We start from the raw sequence: 22916 nt of genomic DNA on the forward strand, positions 1-22916 counted from the left end.
TTTTGAAAAATTGGTATCTTTTTCTGTGTTATAAAATGGGAGAGAGCGGGAACCTATTTTAAAAGTGAGTTGTTACTCCTGGATGCTTTCAGGAGAAGAAATTCACACTTTTTGTGCTCCCCAAAAATCCAGAGAAGCAGAGGATTGCCAAAAGAAGATCTGTTGAACCATAAGCAGTCATCAGGCCTCTCCTTGCCCCTGTGTTAGATTATTAGATGTGAAAGATGTGGGACCATTAGAAGGGCTATATATATATATATATATATATATATATATATATATATATATATCCCACACTATGATCCACATTCAGTTTGCCTTCAGGTTGCTATTTATTTCAAAAGAAGGAAAGAAACACAAACACAATAGATAAATAATAGGATGTTTAATTTGCCCTCGAAAACAAGTACTGTTTGATGGATTAAATGTTGACCTCAACAGCCCTTTGGTCTTTGATCTAGGCAAGACAATTCTTGAGATGGCTTGTCTCTGAGCCCTTTTACAATGATAAAACTGTAAATCCATTTTAATTGTCATGGAAATATCTTGTTGAATTCTGGGATTTGCAATTTAGGGAGAGGTTTTGAGAATCCTTAGTCAAAGAGACACTGGATGCAACCATGGCTATCAACGTGGAATCAGCACTATAAATATGTATTGGTGAAAGGCACCTTAAGTTCTTACCAAGCAAACAAGTGGAGTGAAAAAGGACCAGCATATCTTCCACCATCCACAGGGCCTATAACCAATCATCTCTTCAATGTTGCTATAAAATCTGTTGACACCTGAAATGAAGACAGAGAAACATATGTTCTACTCATAAAACCATGTTTGGATTATCTCACCATAGTGATATTTTACCTATGGATTTCTGCTATGACAGGTGGTTGGTCTAGATGACCCTAGTGCTACCTCCCAGTTATATGTGTTGACATATTGTTAATTGACTTTTTCAGGGCATAGAAAGTTTATCTTTCTGATGACAATGCCTAAAATGCCCCATCAGAATCACCATATGAGCTGGTGTACTCTGGAGTTGTGTTCAAAACTGTAAACTTTCCCAAGCTCTGGATCTTTCTTACATTAGCCAAGCAAAAGAGGTCAACACTTATTGTTGTTTACTCCAACTATGAGTAAAGATGTTACTGGACTGCAATGCCCATCTAGCAATGCCCATCCAGCCAGCAAAGAAAATGGCAAGGAATGCTGGGAGTAGTGGTGCAACAGCACACCATGGAGATGTATCCTTTTTGCAGTCACAACCTTTCTGAAGCATGACCCACTTTGTGTGGTTATAAACAACAATAAAATAGAAGTCCTCATGACCCATTCCAGGTCTTGCCGATGTTTGCAAGAAGGGAGCTAAGAAGCAACAAGACATACCATAACACCAGGAGATGGAGATCGTCTCAAAGAAGACAAGGAATAGGAGACACATGCCGCTGGCAGAGTAATAATCAAACAGTTTGAAAACATAGATGCCACCCTGAGGGGACACAAGATGGAATCTTAATGCAGTGAGGCAAAGGAAGACGGAGAAGTCCCATTCTGAGGGATTTTGAAACTGTGATCGTATCTACTCCAATGAAACTAGGAAGCTGTCTTATTCTGATTGAAACCTCTGGTCAATCTAGATCAGGGAATGGTGAGCAAAATTCATCCCTCCAGATACTGTTTGACTGCAACTGCCAGCAGTTCTAGCCAACATGAGGGATGCTAGATATTACAGTTGGAGAAAACATTTAAGTTCCTACCACAACTATTTGTCTCAAGGTGCCCCATGACTCAGAGAGCGTTACACACATCATTTCCCAGTGCCCTGATTCCCAGCACTTCAGAAATATTTCACTTAGGGTGCTGCCAGGCTGCAGAGATAGGATTATGTGTGTGTGTGTGTGTGTGTGGAGGGGGGGGAGAGAGATTTGTGGCTGCTCATTACAGTAAACATGAAACCATAGCAGCAACTACAAGATTGTAAGTCTATCTTATGATCTCATAACCATTCAACAGAATTCCAGCCATGATCTTTAATGAATTCCATATGTATGCTTATCAAAATCTATAATGCACAGTGTACATGGGTAATGCTAAATCATCATCATTATCCTCATCTAATCTAATAAATATCAGGAGTGGAAAAACCAGGACAAAAAAGGTAAATAAGATGTTGTTGTAGGAGTATTATTATATTGTTAATAGTAGCACAAGCTAAGGGGGAAGGACATGCATTAATTATTCATTAGCTCAGGTTTACCTGGGTGATGTTGGAGAACCCAATGAGGTAGGAAATGAAACACACTATCGCAATGAAGATTTTCTTCCTTGTTCTCAATAGGCGTGGGTACTCATCCATCAAGGCTGTGATGAAGCCTTCCACTGTGCAAAACTTCAGGTGAATATTTGCAAAATACATTAACAATTTTCATATTCAATGCAGATCCCCATCACCCAAACACCACACACTAGAATAGTAAACACCCCCACCCCAGCTTTTCACATTGATCTTTACATTTATACAATGGTTTCTTTCAGATAAGAAGGAGTCTTCAAAGACCTTCAGATACACCATGTGATCTTACTTCCCCATCTCTCTTCATATTACAATGAGACATCCCTTGTATAAGGCCAGGATGGTGAATGAATGGCCCTTCAGATATTGTGAACTGGAACTCACATCAGCCCTGGGCAACATAGTTAATGATGTAGTAATGGAGTTCAGCAACATTTAGAGGATCACACATTCCTCAACCAGAGGGTAAGACAAACTCTCCTTTCTTCCTCACCCCAAACTATAATTTGTGCTCACTTTTGGGACAAGTGCAAAAGCCCAATTTACTGGTTCACATGAAATGACAATTTGTGACATTTGGCTCAGTTCTGGAAAAGAGGGACAGAATTGCCGCCATATACAAGCATACAAAGTGGCTACATTTATCACTCTAAACATGGCTGGCATTATAGTTAAATGAAGCCACTGCATTTCTAATGTCAGCCAATAGTTGCTATGATTCAGAGATCTCAAGCATGGTTTTCATAATGCTGAAAAAACAGTTGTGCCTCAGTGTAATGTTTGTGTACCAGTGTTTATTTATGTTGAAGAAAAGGCATAGTAGGGGAGCCTTGCTCTTATAATTAAATTATATGTGCAAACCACATTCCCAGTTTTAACTGACATAAGGCTCAGTATGATATAACTGAAGCTGACCATTTTTCTGTTTAGTTCTGTTGACAACTGAAGTTAGAAATCATAATGTATTTCTGTTGTTTACTTTCTGATTCCATTTTCTAGCTATGTTATCTGATACTTGACCAAAAACTGGGAACATTATTTTTTGATCAACAGCTCTACGAATATCCCAGCTACCTTACCCACTGGCCATGTTAACTAGTAAATACCAAAAAAAGTAATTTATCTGAGCTTTAGACTCAGCATCCTTCAAACAGCCAGCATTTCTAAGATATCATTTCCTAGGATGCGTCCAAACTTCACTTAAATGCAGGCCAAAGCGGGTTTAAGAAACCTGCTTTGGTGCATGTTTAAGTCCCTCAAAAATAAGCCATTAAAATTAAAAACAACTTACCTGGCCACCATTAAAATACAGCTAGAGTCCTCCTGGTGCATAGAATGACATGCCAGGAGATTTATTTTGGGGGGAGGGGGGGAGGGATCTCTCCTCACCCATATCTCCTGACGTGTCATTTTTACATGCCAGGAGGACTCCAGCAGTACTTTAATGGCAGCCAAGTAAGTTCTTTTCCTTTTCAAGGGCTTATTTTGGGTTTTTGGGGAGGGGGTGGGTACCCTCTTGGTTTTCCAGGAAAATCCCGAATGGGCTTTGTGGATTGGGCCAGAGATTGCATGAGGCCCACACCTGGAAATATCTTATCAAAGATCTGGATCTTACCAGGTATCTAATTAATTCGGGACAAAGCAGGGTTTATCTGCTTTGTCCCAAATTAGACTGATTTTATTGGAGGTGTCATGGGTTAAAGGCTTGTCTGGATGGGCCCTAAGAGACAATGTGGTCCCTAGATCTTAATTTGCACACAAACAAACAAAACAAAACAAAACACAACACAACACAAAAAAACAAAAAAAGTTTACATCAACTCATGTAGGCTAAGGTTAAACCAATCAATCCATGTATGTTGTAGGACAGACAAAAGGAAGAATGTTTATGCAAATGGGCAGCCTTAGGACCTCATCCCATTAGGAGCACAAAGCAGGGGAGATAATCTTCTTACCTTACCATTTTGAGTCTTTCTATTTTTAAAGAAATATTAACACTTCATTTGCTGCCATCACATGATGTACTCTGTCCATTTTTATAGAAATCCTCCACTTTCTGAGCTATCACATGGGCCAGTGTATTCTCCGCCCGTAATGCTGCCTTTCTTTCTTTTAATTAAATAAGGTGTAAACTTGGAATTTCATATCCCTGGTATTTTTAATTATTTGTAATATAAAAAGTGACAGGAATAATTAACACAATATGTTAAAATTTGGAGAATCCAGGTCTAAAAAAAAAAGGGAAATAGTTACAGCGAATTAGTAATATATCAATATTGTGCAATTCCTGAAGAATAAACTGCCCCTGGTGGGCAGTGGGTTAAACCCTTGTGCCGGCAAGACTGCTGATCGATAGGTCAGTGGTTCGAATGTGGGGAGAGTGGGTTGAGCTCCCTCTGTCAGCTCCGGCTCCCCATGTGGGGACATGAGAGAAGTCTCCTACAAGGACAGTAAAACATCAAAACGTCCATCAAACACCCTGCGCAATGTCCTTGCAGAGGGCCAGTTCTCTCACACCAAAAGCAGTTTCTCAAATTGCTCCTGACACGGGGAAAATTATCTTTAAAAATTGCATTAAAAGTTTCATGCAAGAGAATAATGATGATTAAAAGAGCATTGAGGCACATTTAGAGACCACCCACTTTGACTTCACTACAATGATGTAAAATGGGGGAATCAGACAGTTCTCATTCCACCTTAAAATAAGTGCATTTAGCCATTTCTGTGTGAATTTGGAGCTATGAAGATTATTGCTCCTGACTCTAAAAAATTCAGTTTCTAGACACTTCAAAAAATTTTAAAAGATGGAATCCCATGGAGAATTTCTGGAAGAACGCTTACATTGTTAGATGGGTCCTGTGAAGCAGTATTTAAACTGTTTTTAAAGTCTGCATCTGATAAGGTCCTTAGCCAGAGGTGAACTATGGGAATCTTTTTCTAGGTTCATATTCTCTTGCCTCTCTGCTCATCTTATGATCTTGCATGTCTGCTTCTTCCATTTTTGATTAAGTACAACTTGCAACTTCATACAAACTATCTATGATTAATTGAAACAAGTTAATTTGAATGTTGGTCCTCCAAATACAAATTTTGGTCCTCCAAATACAGCTGGCCTTTGCTCATTATTGTCTATTAGGCTGTCAAGAGATGCTGGAAGCAACAGCTCTCCAATATAGGCATGGGGCTGCTTGCTTCCCATCCTTGCTTTAAATCACTGGTTCTCAACCTGGGGTCCCCAGATGTTTTTGGCCTACAACTCCCAGAAATCCCTGCCAGTTTACCAGCTGTTAGGATTTCTGGGAGCTGAAGGCCAAAAACATCTGGGGATCCCAGGTTGAGAACCACTGCTTTAAATGAACCATATATTGTTAATCACTGGTTGTCAGTGGCTCAATAGCAAGGGGATTGTGGGCTTTGAACCTGTCTTCCCAGCTCTTCGGGATGAAAAGAGAAAAAGGAGGAAGTGGGTGTGTTAGGAGGAAGCTACATCCTGTTCACATCTCATTAAACTGGGATGAAGGCACAGTGCCCCAGATGTTGTTGTCACAGATGTTGTTGACTTCATTCCACAACATTGTTAACACTGGCTAGGGCTACTAAGGGGTGAATTCGAACAACATATGGAGCCTTGACCTTGTCTTGGAGTGACATTGACAATGATTGTGTTATCCACGCATCAGATGCCATTAGTTGGATTTTCTGTATTTATTCATTGCATTAGTTGAAAAAGATAATATTTGCCATGATTCTTGTTTCTCCCCATTGTCTGATTAATGAGCAGCTTGTCAGGAGAACAAATCCCAGATTCTGTGGAGTGGTGCGTCTTTGTTGTATATATAATGCTAAGAGTATAATTGATGGGGCAACTGCAGACAGCTCTCAGATGTCACTTTTCAAAGCTCTCTTGAGCACCATAACCCTGTGGGGCACTTCAGTATGCCTGTTGATTAAGAAGCAACAGTAAAAGTAATTAATTTCAGAAGTGTCTGAGAGGGTTTAGAGAGCTGTCACTTTAAAAGTATCTCCCAGCCACCTTGGGGGAGAAAAGCAACTCTTCAGTAAATCATGTAAAATTAAATGCTTTTAAAAAGGTATTTAGGTGCATAAAAAAGAAGAATAAATGAAAGGAATTGTTCATTTAGGATTTGCATCATGTTTGAAAAGACTAAATTACGAACTAGGTCAATTGAGCCACAATTGCATCTCCTGATGTATTTTAATTATAGAAATATATTATATAAATAGCTGACATGATGAAACAAGTGGATCTTGCACTAAAGTGAAGGGCCCTATCTCGTCTTAAAAGGTTGGGATGAAAACTACATTTGAAGCCAAATCAATTTGTCATTGATTCAGTAAGAGCTGAGCCACACACACAAAGGATATTATGTATTTTCCTTCTGGCTTGTATTATTCAAACTCACTTCTCCACCCATTCCTGAAAAGAAACCACTGCCAGCTGAATAATAAAGCCAAAAAAAGAAGCATTTGGGTTGTCCTGTTCTGTCAAAATACTTTGTACAAAAAGATATTAGGAGAATCCTTAACTACCTTTTCTTTTCAGGTGTAAATTTAGATGATACTAGCCGTCCCCTGCCACGCGTTGCTGTGGCCCACATGGGGGTTCTGTATGGGAGGTTTGGCCCAATTCTATCGTTGGTGGGGTTCAGAATGCTCTTTGACTGTAGGTGAACTATAAATCCCAGCAACTACAACTCCCAAATGTCAAGATTCTATTTTCCCCAAACTCCACCAGTGTTCACATTTGGGCATATTGAGTATTCTTGTAGAGTTTGGTCCAGATCCATCATTGTTTGAGTCCACAGTCATCTTTGGATGTAGGTGAACACTGCCCACCAAACCCTTCCAGTATTTTCTGTTGGTCATGGGAGAACTGTGTGCCAAGTTTGATTCAATTCCATCATTGGTGGGGTTCAGAATGTTCTTTGATTGTAGGTGAAATATAAATACCAGCAACTACAACTCCCAAATGGCAAAATCAATTTTTTTGAGTGAAGGACATACATTGGGTTGTTAGGTGTCTTGTGTCCAAATTTGGTGTCAATTCGCCCAGTGGTTTTTGAGTTATGTTAATCCCACAAACAAACATTACATTTTTATTTATATAGATTAGGTTTGGTTTTATGAATACTTTTTCTGCTAATTCCATTTTGTATGGTTGTATATTTAATTAGGTCACCCTGGTGACGAAGTGGTTTAAAATGCTGAGCTGCTGAACTTGCTGACTGAAAGGTTGGTGGTTCAAATCCGGGGAGAGGGGTGAGCTTCTGCTGTTAGCCCCAGCTTCTGCCACCCTAGCAGTTTGGAAACATGCCAATGTGTGTAGATCAATAGGTACCGCTTCTGTGAGAAGGGAACAGCACTCTATGCAGTCATGCTGGCCACATGACCTTGGAGACGTCTATGGACAACGCTGGCTCTTCAGCATAAGAAATGGAGATGATCACCAATCTCCATAGTAGGACATGACTAGATTTAATGTCAGGGGAAACCTTTACTATATTTCATATTTTTATTTTGGTGTTTCAATAATCTGAAATTGATAGTATTTCTTGTAAGCTTCTTTGTTAGGATAGAGATCCTAAAAGGCAATTCGTACAACTAAATTGTTGGTGGGAGTGATATTTCCTCCACATTTGGGCATTAAAAGTATTGCTTTAGTTTATTTTTTTACCTCGGTCAAATCCATTGCTTAGTTCTGCTTCATGCGCAGATCAACCCTGAAATGTGGTTATGTTGTTTTGTTTCTTTTATAATATGTTTGGTGGGGATTTATGGCTCATTTATTAGCAATTTATACCATGCCAGCAATACCATGGAACGAACGATATGAAGAAGTAGCTTCAGGTGATAAGATTGATCACAGGCATCAATTTTGTGCCTCCATCTCTAGCGATCAATTCCAGTCTCTCATTAAAATAAAGCCAAAATGAGTTCCTGTCCAGAGCAAGGAGGGAGACTCATCTTGACATTTATATTTCAGGTGCATACATGCCTGGGGGATTTGCTCTGATTTTATATTATTTGTTTACAATATTAATCAAGAAAGCACAAGGCTTCACTTTGAGGAAAACAAGTTTTGATTAAACTGTGAGATCCTACCTATAAGGTTCAGTAGTGGGAATAAGATGGTTTGAGAAGCTGTGTCAGCCTTTTTCTTCATGGCTGTGTGGTTCTCTTCAGTCCTTGTTTTGTCTGCACTATAATAAGGGCATAAATAAACCACTGCTTTGCCTGTGGACTCAGGACTGGCAACAAGTGCCAAAGGCACTTGAGTGCCAAAAAACACTGGACTGAAACCAATATCTAGTGAGCAGCAACCACCTCAAGGGCATTTTGCAAGAATTTGTTACTGGGTGCCTATTCTTCTATTCAAAAGGCTCATAACTGGAGTTTTCTCCATCACTATAGAGAAACCTGACATTCATATTATGTTGAAAGTGATTGCAAAAGGGGGAGAAGTGAGTCAACACATAGCTGTAAATATATTTACAGACATCAATATCCCTGCAATTTTATTACCCTGCTTACCACCGAAAATACCTGAATTTAAAAAAGGAATCCTTCAAATGCCTATCAAAGCTTAGAAAAAATAGTTAAATTAGCTGATTTAAGATATACCGCTGTGAGTCGCCTTCGGGCTTGAGATATAGCGGTATATAAGCAAAGTAAATATATATATATAGGAACCCTCGGTGGCGCAGTGGGTTAAAGTGCTGGGCTGCTGAGGTTGTTGATCAAAAGGTCATAGGTTCAATTCCAGGGAGCAACATGAGCTTCCACTGACAGCCCCAGCCTCTGCCAATCTAGCAGTTTGAAAACATGCAAATGTGAATAGATCAATAGGTACCGCTCCAGCAGGAAGGTAACGGTGCTCCATGCAGTCATGCCAGTCATATGGCATAGGAGGTGTCTATGGACAACACTGACTCTTCAGCTTAGAAATGGAGATGAGCACCAACCCTCAGAGTTGGACATGACTGGACTTCATGCCAGGGGAAAACCTTTACCTTTAACCTATATGACTGAATAATATAACTATTTCCAATACTACTAGAAAGGCAATGATGATGAAGTTCAAGTTGTGATGGAAGGAGCCATTTTATTTTCAGAAATTACTAATTTTATCTTCTCGAAGCAATCACAGAGTATGATCAGGAGGACAACCAATTCTCTTGAAGAGGCTGGAAACATTACTTTTAGAGACTACAACTCTCAGAATCCCACAAAAAACCTGATCCTATACTGAGAGTGTGGTTTTTATCAGATGTATATGACATATGCAGGATCAACTACACAGCTGGATATATTTGGGCACACAACTATTACTTTTAGATTTTCCTGACCACCTCAATATGTGATTATCTAGACCCAGAAGGGCTAAATATGTACAAGAAAAGAAAAGAAGCAAGTTGTCACCTAGATGACTGCACATGAGACATAACTTCAAAAGGTTTTAACCCAATGAGGACTGGGCACACCCAGTAGCTGTGCCCTGCTGGTGTTTTGGGGAAGTGAGGGAACAGAGGAAGAAGAATAAGAATTAATTAGAGTAACTGCAATCCAAAACACAAGCACTAGGTTCTACTTTTCACTTGTTGGGCCAGGGACTCAATCCATTTAAAAGGGCTGGGCTAGCACAGCAGTTTAAACCGCCTATTATAGAAGATCCTGCCAACCAGAAGGTTGGCAGTTCAAGCCAGGGTCAAGGTGAGCTCCTAGTAGTTTGAAAATAACAATGAAAGTAGATAAATAGGTACTGCTTTGGCAGGGAGGTAAAAAGTGCTCTGAAAAACATGCTGGAAAAAATCTGACCAAGAAAGGAGTCCATGGAAAATGAAACAACAGCACCTCCCCATTGTCGAGTTGAGCACAGCTGGTAGCTCATCTACACTCTCCCCAGATTTGAACCTCCGACCTGTCCATCTTCAGTCTTGGCAACACAAGGGTTTAACCCATTGCATCGCCAGGGGCTGCCAGAAATGAAAAGAGGGAAACCTTGCCTCTGTTTATGTACTGTCTGTCTTTGTCAACTGTATAATGGCATTGAATATTTGTCATATATGCATTTGTAATCTGCAATGTGTCCCTTGGGGAGATAAAGCTGAATATAAATAAAGTGTGGTGTTGTTGTTGTTATTTAGAAAAGTTTTTGTGGGCCATACCCTAGTAAGGATGGGACTAAAGTTAAAATGGCGGGAACAAAACCACGAGCATAATTTAGCAAAAATCTTTTCTGGCTGGAAAGTAAGCACTATGAGAGGCTTTGAGTCTTCTAACTGCTTTGAGTCTCCTTCAAGAGAGATAAAGCAGGGTATAAATAACAACAACAACAACAACAACAACAACAACAACAATTTTTATTTCAGCCTTTTAGAATGGGTATTTGTACAGAAACAAAAATACCATAAAAAAGGGTCCCTAGAGTAGTGGTTCTCAATTTGTGGGTGCCCAGGTGTTTTGGTCTACAACTCCCAGCAATCCCAGCCAGTTTACCAGATGTTAGGATTTCTGGGAGCTGGAGGCCAAAACATCTGGGGACCCACAGGCTGAGAACCACTGCTCTAGAGGGAAGCCCAGAGAATCACATGAATTCCCTAAGAAGACCCCAGAACCTGAGCTTCTCCAATCTTGTTGTACAGGTTATTGCTGCCATTTACCTCACTTGTGAAAGCACCACTATACACCCAAGAGTGGTTTTTGCTGCTATTTATGTACTCCTATTTTTTAAAAAATCATCTTACCTGGCTGTCAAGACCAAGCATCATGAGCATGGAAAAGAAGAGAATTGACCAGAGAGGCGACATTGGCAGCTGTGTGACAACCTGCGGATAGGCAAGAAAGGCCAGTCCTGGACCTGCAGCCATCAAAATACATTGAGCTATTACATTTCATTAATTTTCCAGCTTTATTCAGACATTAAGCACAGGATGACTAAAATCCTTATCACACTACAGGACACCGTGGAAAAACAGTAACAAGGAAATCTTAGGCAGGTCTACTCAGATGAATGGGACCTACTCTCCAGGGAAATGTATGTAGGTATGAAGCCCATGATTCTTGGAATGGATGAAATTGGTAGGCTATCTTATTGTTAATTAAGAAATTGACTTATTAAACCTTTCTCAGTGCAAGATAATTTAAACCCCTATCTTAAAGTTCATGTGGTAAAGTTGTGCCATTGAACAAGTTTTGTGTCTATAACCAAAGAAATATGCATTGTCTTGAAGGGGTTGGAATTTCAGGGTTCTGCTGAGGAACACATTTAACTAACCTGGATATTATACTACTTCTGAGCATATGAAGAGTTCATTGAAAGAGAGCCAGTATGGTGTAGTGCTTTGAGTTCTGGTCTATGACTCTTCAGACCAAGGTTCAAATCCCTGCTTAACTATGGAAACCTACTCAACCACTTCCACCCCCGAACAAATGTTACCAAGAAAACCCTATGATAGTTTTGCCAGAAGTTGGAAACAACTCAAAGGCATACAACAAGAAGTATTCATTGAAGATAACAAAGAATCAAGATTTTTAATGCACACTTTTTCTTTCTTTGATGGCATTTTTTGAGACTGTGACCCATTGTTTAGGGAAGGCATGGGCAAACTTGGGCTCTCCAAGTGTTTTGGACTTCAACTCCCACAATTCCTGGGCTCAAGCCTTTTCCTTTCCCCCTTCAGCTGCTTAAGCTGGTTTAGGGTAACTCTTGAAGTTTAACTTCTATTATGCATGATGATATCTCCATAATACTAGTGAACACCTGTGGGCAGTCCTCCTTTACTGAGCCACATCACACTTCCCAATGAGATTACTATACCTGAAGATGCCAGTTCAGCTATGGACTTCTTGGTGATGTGAGACATGAAACCAATAATGGAGAAAATAACAAATCCTGCAAAGATGCTTGTTGAGGAATTTATACAACAAACAATGATGGAGTCTCTGGAAAAGAAGATATTTGATTGATTTGACTGACAGAAGAAAACTTTCTTATATGCTCACAAAGCAATTTCCAGATCTAAACACAAAATTTCAATGTTTTGGATCAAGGAGAAAAGCAGGGCTGGTCTAGAAAGAGCATGGCTCATGGATTACCAGCCAATAAGAGCTGCTTCATGCCAGACTCCATGCCCCAATGGGGTTGCCAAGCCTACACTCAAAGGCCCTACCACAGAAAAAGGAAGAAGAATGAGGAACGTAGCTGTAAAGATGGGTCTCCCTTCTTTAGCAGCTGTGCTCACAGAAAAGAAGAGGAGGGTGGGGGTAATGCAGAGCAGGCTATTGTTTTCCATGCTTGTTGGAGAAAAGTATTCTAGGAGGAGGAATAAGGAATCACCCATGCAGCAAGACAAGCAAATTTCAATATTCACCTTCCCAGACGTTTGGCACCAGCAGACATTCAAAGCAACAGCTGTGTTTCTGCTGGTCCTCCATCATTCTCTCTCTCTCTCTCTTTGCAGTGTGCAAACAGAACTAAAATGTTATGACCTGCTTCTCCTTACACAGCAGAGAAGATGCAGGCAAATACACAACTGTGTGAGTGTATATGTGCATATGTATCTGGGTGTTTGCGTGTTTAAACAGGGATGACAGCACTGAAGAGCAAAAGGGGCAAAACGCTGGGGGGCATCCAAGAAAATACACTGGAAAAAAGGGAACATAAATCTCAAGATGCTGGGAGGCAGTCTCTGTTTGCTAAAAACTCCAGTTAACCTTGCCTTGTGGATAGACTTGGGACCTTCCTGAAGACTCTACAAGGGAAAAATTATCCACTGGCTGAAATGCACCGAGCATTTTAGCTAGTAAAGAATAGAATCTTAAGATGTGTGGGGTTTTCAGACCAAAACTCTCAGAATCCCACAGCCAACATTAATAATTATATAATATACTTGGTATTCCACCCTATCTCCCCAAGGGGACTCAGGGTGGATTACAGTACACATGTACGGCAAACATTCAATGCTGTTATACAATTAACAAAGACAGACAGTACATAAACAGAGGTAAAGGCTTCCCATCTTTCTCCATCTCTGGCATCATCAGCATGTCCACATGGGTGCCTTTTATTACCTCCCCAGTGGTACCTATTTATCTGCTCACACTACTGTTTTCAAACTGCTAGGTGAACACAAGCTGGGATTACGGTTGGGAGCTCACCCCAACCCGGGCTTGAAATGTCGACCTTTTGATTGGCAAGATTTTCTGCAGCTGGTGGTTTAAATTGGTCTCCTAAACATTGCCACTGATCAGGCTTGGTTGAAATATTTAGAAAGTCGTATTCCCTGAAAGTAACTTTTAAAAACTGTATGTTAGCCTTGCTTCATATGGAAGCTGCCCTTCCATTTACTCAAAGGTTGTTGCTAAAAATATAGTAAAAATGAATTGCATTTTTGGCCAAATATTCACTTTGAGATAAGCATATGGGAGCGAAGAACAAAAGAGTTCAATGAAGTTGCAGAGAAAACAAAAGGTGAGATGGGGAAGCGAGAAGAAAGATAAAAGTCAGTTTCAAAAGTTCATGCAATAGCTCAATTGCTACCACACATTGTTTCTCCATGGTTGGATGGAGTATCATAAATTCAGCTCAAGGTTGATAAGCAAGGCCTGGTTTCTCGTTAATGGATTGAAAGCAAAAAAAGGTTTAAGAGGTTTTCCCTGTGAATGCTTAAAACCTCTTTAAAGTTCTCAAGGGATAACTATGATAGAGAAAGGCAGTGAAAATCCAATTCGGAAGGAACATTAGATGCTCAGTGGCCCCGAGAAAGACTTCACAGCAAAAGGAGTGAACCAAGAAGAAGAAAAAGTCAAGCTCCTATTTTGGGGTTCTGCAGTGGAAATCGTCAGATGTGAAATTACACTTGGAGTGTGCTATGGAGCTCCTGAATTGGATGACAACACTGCAAACTGAATCTATATTTGCAGCCACATGGGCTCAAATATTTGCATTTTCATGTACATGTGAAACTGCATGCAAAATGGTACCACATGCAAAATGCTATTTCTATAATATTGAATGGAATGCAGAAGTTCCAGTCATGTTATGGATATTTGACATCAAATTTACTATATACAGGTTAAGCATTGCTTAATTAGAACCCCAAAATCCAAAATACTCTGAAATTACCCACATGGGTGTCTGCATAGTGACACTTTTGCTTTCTGATAGTTCAAGGTACACTAATTTTGTTTCTATATTTCATCACATAATAGTAGCACTCCCCCCTCCCATTTTTAGGGGAAAATGGGAGTGTGACTATTATGCGATGGGGACTATTACATGGTGAAAAAAGTCCCATTTGAGTGGCTTTTTTTACTGCATAATGGCAGTCTCTATGAAGGTGTAGCTGTGAGGGCAGGTGCTGCAAATTTACTCCAACACTTGCCTGCTCTCTTTCTCAGGTGCTGTGGGGCTTGACACAACCCCACCTAATCAAAAGAAAAAGCAGGCGGGTAGGGGACTGAATTCACTCTCTCCTACCCCACTTGCCTTCTTTCCCTTTTGGTGCTGTGGGGCTTGACTTGTCTGGGAGGTGAGTCAAGCCCCATAGTGCCAAAATAGTAGCTGAACCCTTAGTTCACTCACCCAGGTGAGTAAATTAAGTGTGCAACTATTATGTGGGGAATGACAAAACTCCATTTATGCCTTCCCCAAAAGGGGTGTGTGACTATTATGTGATGACAACTATTATGAGGTGAAAGATGGTATTTAAAATATTTCATAAAATTACTTTCAGGTTATATGTACAAGGCATATATGAAACATTTCAAATTTAGACTTGGGTCCTATCTCCAAAATATTTTCTGGTATAGATGCACACACACACACATGTACACACACCCCAATACATTCATATAAAAATACAAATCATTTTCCGACCTCAAACATTTGCGATAAGGGACACTCAGCCTTTCCCGCCAAATACCCCCCCAAAATCCAAACTATGGAACACGCCTGGTCCCAGACATTTCAGATAAAGGATACTCAACCTGTATTAAAGAAGTTTGCTTAGATATGCACTGTTGATAATTTAAGGAAATCTTGGAAAGGGTGAAAGTGGTGATTGGCATAGTGTCTGATGGGATTTTTTTCTTTTCTTTTTTTCAAATTCAGCCTTCTTCTAAACAAACCTTCCCCAGTCTAGGACCCTCTAGCTGTGTGGACTATAGCTCCTATCATCTCTCAACAGCATGAACAACAGTTAGCTCCCACAAACCTGTAGACATTGTTATGAAAGGTGTTGTAGCTTCCTAGGGCAATCAGAGAGCCAAGCCCTAAACCGTAGGAGAAAAAGATCTGTGTGGCTGCATCCATCCAGACCTGTAAAGAAAGAAAAGTGCTTAAAATTGTAAAGGCTAGACGTGATCTCTCATCTCATAGATATCTATGTGCTTATAGACTGCCTGCCATATCCTGTTTAGAGTTGCTGATGTTGACCATTGTGTGATACCACAAACCGATCAATCGCCAATACATTAGCTCTCTTGATATAATAATAACAACTGCTAATTATTTCTCCAAACCTGGGGTGAGAATCATTTGACCCATAAGTTGCTGGCCTTCCCCAGGACCTTTTCTAAGTCTCTCATGCCTCTCAATGACCCATCCACCTCACTCAAAAGATCTGTAGACAAATGATGGTTCTTACTCCAGGAATAACTTTAACAGATGAAAACCATATGTGGCCAGGCAACATTAGAGTGTGCTCAAGATTACAAACTATATTAATATGGAAGCTCAGAAAGGCTGCAGCAGTTTGTTTTTGCCAGAGATTTTGTCTGCCTCCTCTTCCCTGCATGAGTTGCCCTTTCAATGCAATTTGCAGCAACAGAAATGAAAATGGAGTTGTGAAAATGAAACAGTTGGTGGTTAGGATGTTATAACCTCTAAGGCAGAGACAAAGTAGCTCAGATCCTGGGGACAAATCTAACCATCCTGGAATTTCAGTCTGTTCCTTTGGGATAGTTAATAGCTCTCAGAAGCTGCTCTAGGCACAGTTCACATAGAAAAGGATCATATGTACGTACGTACATAAATTAAATCTATACTACTGCCGGTAGAAAAAGCCACTGCCATATAGAAAAATGGACAGGCAAAATCTAAAACTAAGAAACTACTTTTTTGAATGTTTATTCCCAAAATTCCCACCCAACATGATCTCTGGGCATGTTGGCTGGGGGGATTCTCTGAGCTCTTGTCCAAAAAAGCAACTCTTCCAAACTATGAGACCAACACACTGCCAGGAACAGCCCTGAATAGCACACCAGGACATCTAGAAACCATTATTCTGGAAGCTCTGATTTAAATTATTCAATTTCCTTCTCCATCTTGAGTTGCAAGAACATGCTGGGACAATTGGCAGTTGTTGTACATAGCAGTAATTAGTTCCACGGGAATCGGATGGAAATATAAACCTCGGATTGAGAGAGCTTGCTGAAATCCGGTGTGATGTAAAAGAGGATTCCCTCCTTGGCTCCTGGCAAGGTGACTCCACGAAAGAACAGAATAAACAGCATGAAGTAAGGATAAGTAGCTGAGAAGTACACAACCTGGAGGAGAGAAGGAGAGAGACAGAGAAATTATCAAGTGAAACTGAAATGGGGTTTCCATCCAAAGAGCTATCAAAATCCTTCCTTATAAATAATTTTGATGAATATTTTCTAGTCATTTTATTTGAAATGTGGATATGTGGTATGATGTGGGAGGAGGAGGCTTTGGACACTGTGGAGAAAGGAAATGCACACAGCCTTCACAGCACCCAGTTTATATGTGTATGCCACTAATAGTTTACCCTACGAACCATCTCAGAGATTAAGATCATCCAGAGAGGCCCTGCTCTCAGTCCCACCTCCTTCGCAGGTGTGATTAGTGGGAACAAGAGACAGGGCCTTCTCAGTGGTGGCCCCTTGGTTGTGGAACTCCCTCCCCAGCAATATTAGAAAAGCCCCTTCCCTCCTGACCTTCAGAAAGAGAGTGCAAACCTGGCTTTGGGATCAGGCCTTTGGAGAATGCTACAGTGGAATAAATGGATTTGGAACTATGTGCAATGACTACTGGAATGGCTTAGACTATGATTGTGGATTGTGGTTTATAGTAGTAATTGCAATGTTTAAAATCTTTTAATGTTTTCTAACCTTGTTTTTAACTGAAATGTTTATGTAATTGTATATTGTTTTTAAGGCACTGAATTATTGCTTATGCTGTAAGCCACCTTGAGTCCCCTTTGAGATCAAGAAACGCAGGATATAAATATAGTAAATAAATAAGTATGTCGACCAATATTTGAAAACCTATAAAAGATAGCACACAGCAGCAGTCAATATTTGATAGTATCTGGAATGTAGCTGGATGTATCTGGCAGCAGATACCTAGCACTCTGAAACTCTGTTTCATAAATATGAAAGTTCAATGTATTGTTGAAGGCTTTCATGGCTGGAATCGCTGGGTTGTTGTAGGTTTTTTGGGATATATGGCCATGTTCTAAAAGCATTCTCTCCTGATGTTTTGCCTACATCTATGGCAAGCATCCTCAGAGATTAGGAGACCTCACAACCTCATTATGAGATTATGAGACCTCATTTTTGCATTTTAACATCTCTACCCATATGTGACCATTTCAAAATCTGCAAAAATTTCAAAAGGTCAATGTCTGCCAAATGTATTTCTGGTCTGTTGAATGTAACCAATGAAGCATCAAACCAAGCCACAAGTGTTGATAGTGAGCAGTATCTCAACAGCAACAGCTTATAATTCTGTGTCACAAAGACCTTAGCAGGTTTAGAGGTCACTGTTGATTAACAACTGCTATCATATTCAGATTAGAGGGTGATATATGATACTTTTTGTTCTTATGTGAAAGTTAGGAAATGTTGCTATGCAATGTTGAAGCTCTATTTATAGGATCTCAAGCAAAACACTGAGTCTAGAAGGCATTTCAACACTGAAGAAAAGGTACATCTGTGAAAGGCAATAGTTAATTGGAAGTACCTTTCCAGTCCACTCAACTCCCTTCCATATGGAGAAATAGACCAGGATCCAGGCTAATGCAAGTGTCCCAGCCAATGGCCAACGAATATTTCCTGGCTCTCCCAAGCCTCCAGAAATTTGGTGCATGTTCCTCCTGCAAAGGAGAGGGAGGAGAATCATATCAGCTAAGAGTCTGGCAATTGCATTGTACAGCAACAGATTATTGATAGAGTGTGGGAAGAAGACAAAAAGTGTGGAAAGAAGACAAAATATAAGAGCAGGATATAATTCAGGTAGTCCTATAACATGATGAAAAACAAGGAAATACACAAATTTGCTAGAGTCTTATATATAAATTCAAAAATAATTTGAATGAGGGGATGGGGAATCCTTTGTTTTACCAGATCTCTTCCAGTTGAACTCAGCTAGTGATAAGAAACCAGGCTGTATCTTTATCTTAATTTTTAACTATTGTTGTTCTTTGCTGCTAAATTTATCATAATTATTCCATGTGTTGTTTTTATCTCTTCCTCCTCTTCTACATCTTCAATGGATTGCACATCATTCAGGGAACTCAGTGCAAGAAATGCAACTCATGATCGAAAAATACATCATCCAGAGATCTCTGTGGTCTAGAAATACAACTGAGTTATTGTCGAACGTTTTCATGGCCGGAATCACTGAGTTGTTGTAGGTTTTTTCGGGCTATATGGCCATGGTCTTGAGGCATTCTTTCCTGACATTTCACCTGCATCTATGGCAAGCATCCTCAGAGGTAGTGAGGTCACTACCTCTGAGGATGCTTGCCATAGATGCAGGTGAAACATCAGGAGAGAATGCCTCAAGACCATGGCCATATAGCCCGAAAAAAACCTACAACAACACAACTGAGTTAAATATCAGTGGGATGCCCAAGGCTGCCAGGAAAGCTCACTTATAATCAAGAAAACAGGAGGGAAAAAAAGAATGTGGCCATACTGGCTGGAAGATTTTGAGGTTTAGAGTAGAAGAATGAAATTCAGTCCTTCACATGTATGGTGAGCAAAACCCTGAGAAAGTGGAAACGCTACAAATAAAAACAAAGCCCCCCTTTTTTATTGTGAGAGAATACATTTCTAGGTCTTCCAGTGTAACTCTCTGGGTAACATCCACTGAAGTCCTAGACAACTCTGTGGTCAACTTCACACTAGAGGACCTAGAGACCACATTAATCAAATCCACAAAAGTTAAACATGCAAATATGGAGGATCGGTGTATTTCCAAACATTGCTCCAAGGTATTGAAACACTGTTGGGAGCTTTGGGTCCTTTGTCATCAGAAAATTATAGCACTCTGGGATTTACAGTTTAAGTGAAGGTACTTAGAATTCCCATACATAAAGCCCTAGAGCCCACCAAACAAAATTCCCCAGGATTTCATAAGATGTTGCCATGGATGTTGAATCAGGAACACAGCACTATTATTATGCAATATGAAGGATCCTGGATTGTCTACTTGAGCACCCCTGTATGTCAGATGTTGATGTTATCCTGGGGTGAACTCATAGTGACAGCAGTTGTGTGCGCGTGTATGTACACACACACACACACACACACACATATATACACACTGGCCCCCTGGTGGCACAGCGGGTTAAACTGAGCTGCTAAACTTGCTGACTGAAAGGTTGGTGGTTCAAATCTGGGGAGTAGGGTGAGCTCCCACTGTTAGCTCCAGCTTCTGCCAACCTAGCAGTTCGAAAACCTGCAAATGTGAGTAGATCAATAGGTCCCACTCCAGTGGGAAGGTATTGGCACTCCATGCAGTCATGGCAGCCACATGGCCTTACAGGCATTTACGAGCAATGCTGGCTCTTCAGTTTAGAAATGGAGATTAGCACCACCCACCCCCCCAGAGTCAGTCACTACTAGACTTCATGTCAGGGGGGAACTTTATCATACACACACACACACCCTCTATACCCTCCCCATTCCCACCCAGACAAGCCTCCGTACTGATGAGATGAGCCCAATCATGGCAAAACCTGACTTAGGCTGGAGACGTACTCCCAGAACTCGGTCACAGCGCTGGTCAGGTTGGTGGTGTCATTCAAGGAGTAGTTAGAGAAGCATCTGTCTGTATTCCAAGCATTTCCACAACTCTGCCAGGGCAGGGTCTAAAGGAGAAAAGGTATTGATAGTAGAGTTCAACTTGAATTTCTCAGCCAGCTGTCAGAGATATAGCAGTTCTATCATTATCACAGGATTGATCACTCTGTGTCAAGGATTCCTGCAACTTTGTGGGCCATGCTTAAAAATCAAAACTCACAGGAAAAGCCAGAGTTTAAAGAAAGTTACTTTTTGAACTGTAACTGCCCAAATCCCTCCATTATAAAAATGGTAATCCAAAAATGCAACTTTTCCAAGCCCTAGTCTTGTCTTACATGGCTGGCATTTAAATAAATCCCATTGTACCACACCAATATTGCTTGAGTTTAGAAACTGGACAGAACTGGGCTTCATTACTGTTTGGATTAGAGATCACCAGAAGTGAACACAGGGACCTTGAGTTACGGTTAGGATATGAATCCAGCCAGATACTCTGGAGAGCTGCTGCTGTGGGTAAGAAATAGCATTTCTTCCTCTATGCTTCTTTTCCTAAATAGCTCTGTAATTGTTGTTGTGATTTGTATGGTGACTTTTGATATCTACAGGACCTAGATGTCTTCCCTACTGCAAAAGATCTCTTTTGCAATATATACTGGCATCCTGTTAATGAATTATAATCTCAGAAGTCCAACATACACCATTGCTAATCACTTTTGTTGTTGTTGTGAGGGTAGCAATTCTGTTCTGAGCATGCAATGACCAAAGTCTCTCTGAAACCCTATCTTATAAGCAGCAAAGCTTCCCAGCACATCTATTTTGTGTGTGTATAGTATCAGAGAACAGAGGAATCAGTGAGGAAACATCCAGCTGTTTTCCTGTAGCTGGATGCGATGGAAGGATGTTACCTGCAAGGACATCCCAGGGACCCCTGGAGATGCCTGTCACAGTTCATTCAGCTGAAGGAAAAGAGTAGGATGGCTTCCTGCTGATCCCTCTGCTTTTCAGCAAGAAAGAAATGGCTATATCTGATTCCTGATGCAGGATTTTCACAAAAAAATATGCAGAGTTTCCAAATGAGACTGAACCCAGTTCATCAACAACATAATTCCAAACAAAGCAGCAGAAAGAAAGAAAGAAAGAAAGAAAGAAAGAAAGAAAGAAAGAAAGAAAGAAAGAAAGACAACCTTACAAAGGTCGGAGAGATTCTCATGGAAAGTAAAAGCTTTTGTTCCATTGTAAAATCGAGGTTAGTTGAGGGCAAAATCCTGAGCTAAACTTCTATACATGCATCTTCCAAAGTTGTTACACTGAAAATCTCTCTACCTAAATGACAATGCTGTGTTTTAAGTAACACAACAATAGAAGCTGCAGGTGTTTCAGGTAACCCTGGGGATTGTCAACATATGGCTCGGGAGTGGCTTAACAATGGAAACATTTTGGCACGATGTTTAAGAACACAGTTGAATGAAAAAACTCAAAACAAAACATAACCCAAGCACAGTACATTTCCAGCCTCCCAGCAGCTGTATGCGCCTAAATGAAATAGATTCCCATGGGTGCAGTAGGCACAGATGCTTTTGAGTCTATTTATCACTGGGAAAGAAAGACAGAGAGAGAGAGAGATGTCAGAAGGAGCTCTTAAATTTATAAGAATGGTTTGACAGTGAAGACTGGCAGAATGACAAGCAGAAAAGGGCATTTGAGGCCTATCAGCTATTGTTTCCACCTGTTTTGGGAAGTAATACATTCAGCCAGAATATAAAGGCTAATGCTGACCTTAGATATTGTTGTTTAAATGTATAGCCTATCCCATTGACCTAGGGCCATTCCAAGGACACTTTTGTAGAGTGCTGGCTGTCGTTGTTTTATGTTCTTTGTTATACCATCACACAGGTCTTAAAAGCAGGTGGGTAGATTTGAAAGGAGAAAGAGAAACTACAAACTACAAGATTCCCAGAAGCTTTAAAATAAACCCTTTCTTTGAAAAAAAAATGGGACATTTGCTGCTGCAGGAGTTTCAGGTAACTCTGAGGACTATCAACATATGGACCAGAGTGGCTAAACAATGTCCAGCTAGCAGAAAGAGAGTATCGGTAATTCCAGAAATATCTGCTAGTGATCTAATTAATGTCCTTGAAATAGGTCAATTAATATATGTACAGACCAAAATATGTTGGACTTTTTAAGAATAAATGTAGATCATCCATAAACACAGGCAAATCAATCTCCTTTTTCTACTGATTCACAATGCATGCTTTTTAGTATTTCATCATGGCAGTCACAATCATAACAAAATGTAGGCAATGCAAAATGCAAAAATGTGCAGGGTAGGTATCTTATTTGAGCCACACCAACACACCAATTCTAGCACTTTTGAAAAATTACAAATGACCTAAGAGTGGGTGATTTGTAAAGCTAATGAGTCTTAATTGCCTGTTCAAAACCAACCCACCTCAGAATGCTTTGCTTCTTATAACTGGCATCATTTACATTAATGTTTTGCCAGGAAATTCTAACTCCTTATTCCAGCTGTGAGGATTTCATTCAAGCTCAG

At 40.2% G+C, this 22916-nt stretch overlaps 1 protein-coding gene across 1 annotated transcript in view; it reads right to left on the reverse strand.

Moving 5' to 3' along the window:
- Window positions 1–22916, reverse strand: part of LOC132775790 (sodium- and chloride-dependent GABA transporter 1-like) — a 78522-nt gene that overhangs the window by 19518 nt on the left and 36088 nt on the right. Inside the window, exons 5-13 of the mRNA XM_060776749.2 lie at window positions 20321–20430; window positions 18297–18429; window positions 16724–16858; window positions 15526–15629; window positions 12129–12253; window positions 11056–11168; window positions 2255–2386; window positions 1384–1486; window positions 685–785 (exon numbers count right to left, since the gene is read on the reverse strand). Of these exons, the coding sequence (XP_060632732.2) occupies window positions 685–785; window positions 1384–1486; window positions 2255–2386; window positions 11056–11168; window positions 12129–12253; window positions 15526–15629; window positions 16724–16858; window positions 18297–18429; window positions 20321–20430 (1056 nt within the window). The remainder of the gene's footprint in view (window positions 1–684; window positions 786–1383; window positions 1487–2254; window positions 2387–11055; window positions 11169–12128; window positions 12254–15525; window positions 15630–16723; window positions 16859–18296; window positions 18430–20320; window positions 20431–22916) is intronic.

This window comes from Anolis sagrei, chromosome 5 (genome assembly GCF_037176765.1).
Source record: "Anolis sagrei isolate rAnoSag1 chromosome 5, rAnoSag1.mat, whole genome shotgun sequence".
Taxonomy (NCBI): domain Eukaryota; kingdom Metazoa; phylum Chordata; class Lepidosauria; order Squamata; family Dactyloidae; genus Anolis; species Anolis sagrei.